The sequence below is a fragment of the Rhamphochromis longiceps genome, linkage group LG10 (genome assembly GCF_057381845.1).
Source record: "Rhamphochromis longiceps isolate RC_006_pf linkage group LG10, R_longiceps_female_GT1.1, whole genome shotgun sequence".
NCBI classification, from domain to species: Eukaryota; Metazoa; Chordata; class Actinopteri; order Cichliformes; family Cichlidae; genus Rhamphochromis; species Rhamphochromis longiceps.
In genome coordinates, this window is record NC_140566.1 from 11,784,794 (window position 1) to 11,795,072 (window position 10,279).

At 39.5% G+C, this 10,279-nt stretch overlaps 1 protein-coding gene across 1 annotated transcript; it reads right to left on the reverse strand.

Moving 5' to 3' along the window:
• Window positions 1-9,893, reverse strand: vamp2 (vesicle-associated membrane protein 2). The gene is made up of 5 exons (XM_085420175.1): window positions 9,554-9,893; window positions 5,788-5,890; window positions 5,367-5,525; window positions 5,020-5,071; window positions 1-4,857 (listed from the first exon to the last, which is right to left on the reverse strand). Coding segments are annotated over exons 1-5 (333 nt in total). The 5' UTR covers window positions 9,556-9,893; the 3' UTR covers window positions 1-4,840.
• Window positions 9,894-10,279: the final 386 nt, after the last annotated feature.

A 10,279-nucleotide genomic window follows, 5' to 3' on the forward strand; every position in this document is an offset into this window, starting at 1 on the left:
ACGGACAAAGCGCAGGAAGCACAAATGAAAGCACAAGCTGTCATAGACACAGTTTTTCCAATATACATATATTTCATGATGTTCATCAATATAATAAGACATTGATAGATTTACACTACAATTATTTTATGTACTTTAGTTTCTCATTCAGTCTCCTCTCCTTTGCGTTGAGTCAACCTTGTTAAGTTTCTAATCCCATACCAAATGACAGCACAATAAATGTATCAATAAATAAAAGCAAACAGAGAAAAAACATACAGCCCAGCACATTGCCCGTGATCTTCCAGTCCTGTCCCTCCTGTAAGGCCAGATGACCAGGGGCAATATGGACCATCATCTCAGAAAACCCACTCCCAAAAAGACAAAAAAAAAGAAAGAAAAGTCTTTCCTCAAAAATAAACTGATTTAAACAAAAAATATATCTGGTAGATACAAACAGCAATCTGATGTAAACTGTAGAGTCATTCTAAGCACTCTGGACTATTGAAAGGTAAAAATACTTTCCCCTGCCCTTCTAACTTCCCATTTTCTTTACCTTTACCCATCAGTGCTGACACACAAAAACTCAGTGACATCTGGAGTTATTACTAAACTGATGCAAAATAAAAACACAATATTTGGTTTCAAAAAAGGAACAAAAGAAACATGTTAACATATGTTAAGTAGAATATTGTGAATTGATAGCCATCAAAAGAACATTCAGAGACTCAAAAGGTTCCCTCCTATTGCTGCGTTCACCCCCTTTAGGGCTTAATGGCGAACATTTCAATAAGGTTGCGGATTTTGCGTTGGTCTCCTTCTTTCTTGCTCGTTTGCTTTCAAAATTTGAATTACAAATTCAAGAGCCCTGTAAAAAAAAGGGCTCCAAACACTTATTCCCCCTAAATGACCTGAACACAGCACTGAGATCACTGAACGGTCCTTGAGGCTGACGTAAGACAATATTCACCAGTGAATCATATTCCCATCCCGCTTGAAAATGAATGAGTCACAACATTTTAAAAAGAAGAAGAAAGTGCCACGGTGTTCAAATTTATGCACACTTCTTTTCATACAGACAGTAAAGCAACAGAAAAAGAGAGCAATCACTTCGTTTTCACTATTGTGACCAATAGGGTTGAGCTCTCACGGGACAACAGCTGGATTTATGGAGAACACACAAATCCTACCCCAATCAGTAGTGTTATACCACTTCAGTCCACTGTATGGTTAACTCCTGTAAGATGGCTAAAAGGACTACATCTGTAACCCAATGATGATTTGATATTGCCAAAAATATCCAATTTTACTTTTTCTCATGCAGTTTTTGTCCTTGTACATATTATGGTAAATTTACTAGTGGCTTAAACCTGAGGATATGGACCCCTTATCCCCAAAACACCCCCATATTACAACACCAAACAGATGCAGATTTCACTGTTTTTCTCGGGTTTGTCTAATAGCTGTAGTTTGTATCTTAATTTTTATGTCTTCTGAAAAATTGGCAGCACTGTGGAGACACACAAAAAAGAAGACTTGTGCTATAATTAGTTATAGGATCATGTGTCTACAAACTAGTTACAGATTAAAGAAGCTCCTCAAACCTGGATACACATAATTAGGGGAAGGCTAATGTAGTTTTGAGATTTGAAGCATGCGGTCCTCAAGTTTTGGTTTAACTTGCATACGTTTAGTAGGATGGCACACTCACAAGCCGTAACTGACACACCACATAAACAGTGTGTACGAGTTCAAAGTTCCTATAGGTAGAGTAAGGGTGTAAGCTATCTGAGACAGACTGGGATAGCTTGGGTAACATCTTCCTATCCGCTTGTTTTTGATGGCAATTGGCAGCATAAGCATGGAATTCTGGTCTTTGGTAATCTTCTGTGGTTTGCTTTTTCTTTGTTTGGGGATAAATATATGTGTATGTGGGGGGGGTGTTAAGGTTGGAACGGGCCAACAGTTCTGGTAACCTCTCTGTTCATCGTACTTCAGTGATCAAGGAAACAACGTGCCTTCACTCTGAGAGTTAAGCGGCCTAATCTGTCAGGATAAACTGGGGATATTCCCAAGACTGAGCTATTCTAACACACACACATGCACACACACACATACACACATACACATTAAAGCACTTGTGCACACATACACTCACACGCGCAGACAAGGAATTTCGAAAAGTGAGTTGAGCAAAGAGGGGCAGGTTGGTTTACTCAGGTGGTGGGGAAGATAAAAAGACACAAGGCTGCTAAGGCTTTATACACATTTGCTCTGAAATGCTGTATTTCCTTCAAAACTAAATTTCAGGACTGTGGCATCAGTGGCAGTAAAGGATAAACTGAGCGGTTTCCTGTTGAGCATTTATCAATGCTAGGCCGGTACATCATTTCTCTAAACGCAATATAAACTTTAATTCACCACAACCTCAAGGGAAAATTCTAAATCATCCCGCAGCTGAGAGCGAAACCTTTTCGGCGGTTTTGAGAAATGAAATGTGTAAAAGGCCTTAGTGTCCCACAGTGTCTGAAAATTAAAAAAAAAAGAAATCAAGTGCATCTATATTGCCCTGCTCTCCTGCTCCTAGAATAGCCGAAATGGTCACGCGCAGGAGTTAGATGCCGAAATCAAGTTACGTAAGAGTTCAAGACCAAACCAGTGAGGGCACCAATGAAAGAAAGAACTGCGATAACAGAAGCCTCTCCCTTTGATGCTTGGCAGTGTGTAACGCACAGAGCTGAATTACAAAAAACACAGCAGACAGAGGTAAAGAGGAGCTCGCTGCCAGTTAGCAGCAAATGGTACTGATTGCACACTTCCTCTTTACCTGTCTGTTTCACACAAAAATATACTATAATTAAAAAATAGAATCTATATATTTAAAAAAGAAAAAGGCCTTGACTATAGGGAGACACACCGAGACAAACCACTGCTCTAGCAAAATGCTCGTCTTAGGAATGCTACTGTTTGTTGTTTGTTTTTTTTAAATTGTGACTTACTTGTCTTGTCGCTAGCTAACCTTTGAAGGTTAGCAAACTGCTCAAGTAAATCTAAAACTGTGAATCTGACTAATTAGCCCCTGTCCCTGTTGCTAAATCTACAAGGCTGAATTGTCTTGTTTTATAATGTGCTCTTCATGTGGAGAGGTTTTTTTTTTTGTTTGTTTCTTTGATTTTTACTGCACCAGGACCTGCTTTGGCCAGGCTATGGAAGAGCCAGACAGCGCCATCAAAAACAAGGTAGCTTGTGCATTTGAAGCAGACTCCTCTTCTGCGGTCCCTCCACACCTACTAAAAGTGTGAGGGGGATGGGGGGAGATTGTGTGACTGGAAATAATTGACACTTACTGAAAAAAAGTGACTGAAGACTAAGACTAAGGCCTTTTAGTGTCCACACTGGGGAAACGTTGCTGTGTGCGAATTCAACAATTTATACAACGGTACCTTCACAGAATACATCTCCAGAATATAAGTGTGAGTGTGTAAGATAATACCTCTAAAAAAATAATCTGGACAGTTTCAAAGTCTAATCCTGCCTATTGAAAATGTACCCTTACAGCTATTTAACTTTTTTCTCCAGTGGTTTGCACGACTGACGTTTTCGACAATAGGTTCATCGCATTTTTTGTTACTTTTTTTTTTTCAAGATACTTACACTTACATGTGCTACAGTAAGAGCGTTTGCACTAGACTGCAATGAAGGAATGTTTTCGAAATAAGACACTACGTAATATTTAAATAAAAAAAGAAACATCTACAGACATTGGTCCAAATGTACTATGGCAGTTTCGAAATTATCACAAGAAATTGAGGTGTCCAAGCATGCCGAGAGACAGAAGGTGGGGTGGGGGCATAAAAGACGCAACAGATGAAAGTTATTCAAGAGGGAAATTTCAAAAGAGAAATGGAGGTTAATGGGAGGATTACATGGAAAGGGGTCCGGAGGGGTGATGATTATTAGAGCAGTTTCACAATTCATGCATTATTTGTACGCTTGATGGATTATCAGTGAGCGTTAAATCACTCAAAAAGCCATAAAAGAAGCTAAGACTTGATTTTTGTTTTTCACGGCATCAAGTTATCGAAATCCTGAGCCGAACAAGGAGTAACCTGGAGATTTTCTAAGGGCAGTTCTTTCTGCAGATTAGCTCCAATTTCTGTAACTTGATGTCACTTTTTTTTTTTAAATGCAAGTTTTAGTTCTCTGGCTTGTTTTGCTGGATGCGAGTAACCCAGACAAGATGAAAATTTGTATCCCAGTTGAATGGAGGCGAACTCCACTGTGCAAAAATACACCAAAAAGAGAGGAGAAGCAAGGGGACGGAAAGATGATGAAAAACATGCAAAAAGTACACACTTCGATTAATAGGCAGTAGTTACCGCTGAAGCATACGTAAAATTAATACAAAAAATAAAAAGTACAAAATGCACACGCACCGCACGCACACACACACACCTACAAAACGGTATATATCAGAATAAAACTCTACAAAGAACTATATATATATCAGTTATGTAACAATTATCGCCAATCGTTGTTTCCTTTTCTGTTGATGCATCGTCACAAGTGTTTGGTTCTCAGTATGGCAGGTTAGAAAAGCCAAGAGTACCCAGAAAGGAGACAGGGCCACACACTCACAGGACAAATATTGACAGGGGTCCAGAGGCGAGGTGGTGGAAGTGGGGGAGCCGTGGGGGCCCTGACGGGTTTAGGGGTGTTATATCAAGGCTAATTGGGGAGATGTAATTATATATAGAGAGAGTAAATTAATCATCTGCAGTTAATTTTGTCATCAATTCGAGGTTGTTTTTTTTTCTGTAGCAAGGAAGTTAGGATCAGACTGGGGTAGGAGCAATTCTTCTTAGGTGCTGAAGTACACTGTAGAGACATAGAAGAGAGGAGAGGTGAAGGAGGGTAAATCGCTGCATGGGTTAGGAGATTATAAAGGCAACTACAAAGAAATGTATGTGTATTACAAATAAATAACACCATTGAAATAACTGTTATATCTGTTATAGAAAATATCAGTGTGCTTCTTACCAATAATGACGATGAGGACAATCACACATATCACACCCAGGATAATCATCATCTGTAATCAGCAGATTTCCAGAAAAAAACAGAGATTTTTAATAAAAACTCTTTAAAGCACTAAAAATATCAATATCACATAAATATCACATACAGCACACATATAATTTCTACCAGTGACACACAAAATTAGGCTCAAGAGCAAAGTTTATAGCAGAAACTGATGGTTGTAGTTGGCTCCATGTTTGCAGAGGCTTTCTGTTTCACTTTGATTTTTATTCTTTTCTTTTTTTTCCATTTTGTCTGTAAACAGACAGACATTTGCTATTCAAGTAAGGATGTCTGCATGACCTCACCTTGGCATTCTTCCACCAGTATTTATTCTTCAGTTTTGCAGCGCTGGTCTCAAACTGAGAGGCTCCAGCCTGCAGGGCATCGGCCCTGTCGTCCAGTTCTGACAGCTTCTGATCACGCTCCAAAACCTTGTCCACATTTACACGCATGATATCCACCACCTGGGGGGGAAACACACAGAGCAGTGTGGTGTAATCGGCCATCAACACAACATGACTGCATGTAAGGGTTACTAGATATAGGATATTGTTTATATATTTTTATAGCAAAAGCTGTTTGAAGACTTGGAGAAATGATAGAGGAGTCAAACCCACTACTTATTATTAAATGTTCATTTTTTTCAGTTCTTTTTTTAGTATGTGAGGAATGAATGAATGAAATGAAAAGCATGAATGCCTGGCTGTGTGTTTGCACTGTACTCACCTCATCCACCTGTGCCTGTGTCTGCTGCAGACGGCGGTTGCTGGTGAGGTTGGGAGGCTGATTCCCTCCCTCTGGTGCAGGGGCTCCGGCGGCTGGGGCAGACCTGATGATAAACAAATGCAAATATTCAATAGCATGTTCATCATGTTAAATTCCCACATTACTCTACAACAGAAATGGAAAAAAAGCCACAAGTGTTTTTTTTGTGATGCGGTGAAAATTAGTCTACAAAAGAATGAGTCATGCTCCCCAAAATCTTCACAAAAACCTAAAGAGGCCATCGAGTGTGATGCAACAGATGTGGAGGTTTCACAATGTGTCAGTTCTATATGCTAGTATATATCAATCCACTGAACTTGTCCTCTTGGGCTAGATGAGCCTGTTCTTTGACATTATGTACAAACGGTGACCACAGTGAGAGAGTGTCATTTCACAGAGTGGGAGTGTCATTTACCGCTAAAAGGTCAACATATGTATGTATGTATATATATATATATATATATATATATATATATATATATATATATATATATATATATATATATATATATATTAAGTCAAAAGGGCCCAAATAGTGAAACAGTTTGGGTAAAATGACCCTACATCCCAACCCAGATGTCTCTTCATCATTGCCATTTCTAAACCTCCTGTGCAGAGTTCCACCACATGGCAGTTTCAGAATAGTTTCTCTGCTTCTTTTTGTCTTAGTGAAAAATACTTAAATTTGTCACCGCTGATGCAAATGTCATTTATATCTATTTGAAACTTTAGCCTTTTCTGTGCTGCTACACTACTTGTGATTCAGGTATATCCATAGTTTTTGTAGTATATCAATAGAAATAAAAAATATCCACTTTGAATCCTCTATGACACGCATCTCATGACTGAGATGGAGAATGAATGGGCATCAGGCGCAAATTACAACCGCAAATATACTTTTTAATATTTTTTTCAGGAATAGTTTGTGGCTATTTTAAACATAACCTTTAAACATTATACAGCTTGATGTAGAATGTATAACGCGGTCGCTACAACTCCTGAAATGCAAGTGAGAAAGTGTTGAAAATACTTAGATGGAGTGTGATCTAATGCTTACCATTTGCTTCTATAAATCCAAACTAAATCAATGACCACAAAGTAAGATCGTGAACAAACACTCTATGATAAAGCTAAGCTTGTAGCATCTTACGAGAAATATACCTTAGCTGTAACTGAGCTACTTCACTAGTGCGAGGGGAAACTCTGTATAAAGGTCACCTCTGCACACTCACAAATGACTAATCCTTTAACAACAACAAATCCTTTCAAATAGTTTACGTGGTGCTGCTGGTGGTCCCTATGAGTCGCCAAGGAAAAATTATAACAGCTAAATGTCATATTAATAATATTATTTGCCTTAAAATACAAACATGTGCAAAATACTGATATTATTTTATTTTATCAGACTAGTATGACTACTATTCTATAACTGTATATTTACAGGCATGAATGTACAATAAAGTTGCACAGATATATATATATAATTACTATGAGCTCCCTCCAACTTTCCAATGGGTCCCACCATAAAGGTGTAATGTGTACAGAGGTTCACACTGTCATCACCTCTAAACTAGCACCAAGAAGAGCTGCTAGCGCTGTGACGAGGTTTCTCACCAGCTTTCACATCCTGCGAAAACTGTGTGCTGCTGATTTGATCAACCATTTCTCATCTGTGTGCAACTTCAGAACATAATCTAAAACCTTTAAAGTTTTAAAGTTAAGAAAACAAACTGAAAATAAACTAAATAAAGTGATTTCATGCTCTCTGTATTTTTTAACAAAGGATATATTGTTTTCATTTTAATACATTAAAAAAGGAGACATAGTTATTTTATAAATGACTCTATCAGCAATCTGTGTGCCAGTATTCCAATTCAATCGCACTTTGAGATTGTAATCAGTGAAAACAACAAAAACAAAAAAAACATTTAATAAAAGATGCAGTTTGGTCTACAGTCCACTGCTAATGTCAGTTTTCCTATGAACGCTAAATATATATTTAACCTTCTTTCAAGATAGTGCTTTTAAAAATAGTCTTGCCCTGTGGAGAGCTGCTGCAACACTGATGGGACTTATTAAGGGGGGCCCTGATGATATGAGGAAGCTTTTCAACATTTATGCTTGGTTTCCTTAAGCCAGAGTAAGATTGGCAGATAGACAGACGTTTAACTCTGCAATTGATTTCTGTTTGTCGCTGTCACGGAAAAGCATGCCGCCTGATTTTCAGCACTGGAGAGCGACATTTCAGCACTGGACAGCGCAACAGCAGTCCACACTAAACTGTCTGATCCCAGCATATCTGTGCCAGTCTGTTTGATGCTGGGCACTGGATCCTAACCTACACGACGTTCATGTGTGACCGTGTACCCACACAGACCAGGAAACACGAAACATCCCTGTTCACCGCGAGCAGGACGGGCCTGTAAAACACCTACAGCACTGCCAACGTCGAGGGCGGGGAGGTTCCTTATTAGGGAGGATGTATTTTAAGCTCTTAAATGCACAATAACAACCAAATATGGCGACAAATGTAACTCAAAGCCCAAAAAGAAAACACTAACAGGCACGACGACCCTGGTAAATGACAGGTAGTGTGTCGGAACCAGGCTGCTTCACCCTTAAAACTGCCTGCTATGCGAATGCTGACAGTGAAGGCTGTGGCGGCTACTTTTCCTCAGCCCACCCTTTCTCACCGTGCGGTCAAAAACAACAAAAAATGGACAATAAAGGTGCGTGAAGAAAGACATTTACATGCTTCGTTTACCCACGAAGACCCAACAACAATGAAATGTGGTGAGATATACAGCTGTCCGCCCTCGCACTACAATCGACGACATACAGTAGGAGGCTAGGCTATCCCCACCCCCCGCTGTAGGTTGCAAACATCACGTAAACTAGGCCTAAGACTAATTCAGAGCTAATAATAACAGTCTTTGACAAGTATTATGGTGTATTCGTCGAAAATCGTCGAGGGTGTGTTCAACAGGCTATCCAAATAGTCTGGCGCTGGTCAAACAGCTAGTATGGCTCGTTCAGCGTTATGTCCTTGCTGTTTCTAGAATCGGCCAAATCGTCACCTGTGACTGGGCAAGGGAAGAATAATGCACTGGAAATGTTGAACAAGGGGACACAGCTTTAGAGAACACGACGTCTTTTCCCTTCTTAATATTATTATTAACAATAAGAAATAAATAAATGTATTTTAATTAGCCCGTGGGTATAATCACACAGACGGTGTCCTTTTCAAATCAAACCAGTCCAAACTGGAAAAAAATGCGTACGTGCTGGCTCAAGTCAAATGTAGCTCACGGCAAAAGAAAAAAAACAACAACAACTAATAATAATTACAACAAGGAAAAAGACAGTCGACAAAAACGTTCACTGCACACACACTGGAAATAAGGCTAATAACGCGTTTAATAACAGTTAAACCCGACCCCACCGTCTGCTCTAAGGTTAGGCCGACGCGTTAGCCTCTTCACTTTTGGGTCATATTATCAGAAAGAGACAGCTGTGAAATGAGATCAAACTGCGATATTTCTCCATGATCAACACAACAGCAGAGATTAATAACCATCTCGGTTTATGACGGCTGAGGAACACTGTTCACACGCCACAAATCCCCACAAAGCCTCCCAAACACCAGTCGTGAGGACCAAATTGCAATTAAATAAATTCGGATTTGACAAAAAAAATAAATTAAAAAAAATCAGCGAGCTGTACTTACATTTTCCTGGTAGCAGGGAGACAGCTGTGCTCTAATCCGGACTGGAAATGTTAGCGCGTGCTAAGTGGCTGGCAGATGGATGTGGATGTGCCTTCTGCGCTCCTCTCTACCCTCTGGCAGCCTTTGGTTGGTTATTGTGGCGTTTGCCTGCCTATATATCCTAGGAGGAGCACTGAGTTTGAATCTGCCACTGAGAGGTGTCTCCTCGCTATATATTTCTTCTTCTTTTTTTTCTTTTTTAAAAATTATCTCTATGTCTACAGATTTGCGGCACCTGACAGGCTATTTACTAGAGCCCGGTGCTGTCGGAGACCGTGCTGTAATGAAGGTGTAATAACCCTCCGCCTGGATTAGGTGGACAAAGATGGCTCGGTGACGTCAATCGCGGCGACTTTCATGTTGAAATGGGTGGCCGGAGACTTCAAACACGCCATTTTAGCGCCCACAAAGCATCGTTTTCAACCGTGGGGGCTATTATTGGGGATCTGCTCGTGTTTCATTTAAATACATTGCATGTTGCGGTCACATTTGGGGTTCTAGCTCCTCAGAAAGGAGCTTTTTCTCATGGCGAGTCTGTCTGTCAACAAAATGGCGTTCCTCGAAAGGGGGTGTGGCGAGATAAGCAGTAGCCTAGGTTATCATTTATAGTAAATATGAATGTGGCTGTTAAAATATATATATATATATATATATATATATATATATATATATATATATATATATATA

What these genes read in the sequence shown, in the direction of transcription:
- vamp2 (XM_085420175.1), bottom strand. An exon ending in CACAGGCACAGGTGGATGAG is followed by an intron (nt 5,526 to 5,787) that starts GTGAGTACAGTG and finishes TTTCCCCCCCAG; the next exon opens with GTGGTGGATATCATGCGTGT. An exon ending in ACTGGTGGAAGAATGCCAAG is followed by an intron (nt 5,072 to 5,366) that starts GTGAGGTCATGC and finishes TGCTGATTACAG; the next exon opens with ATGATGATTATCCTGGGTGT.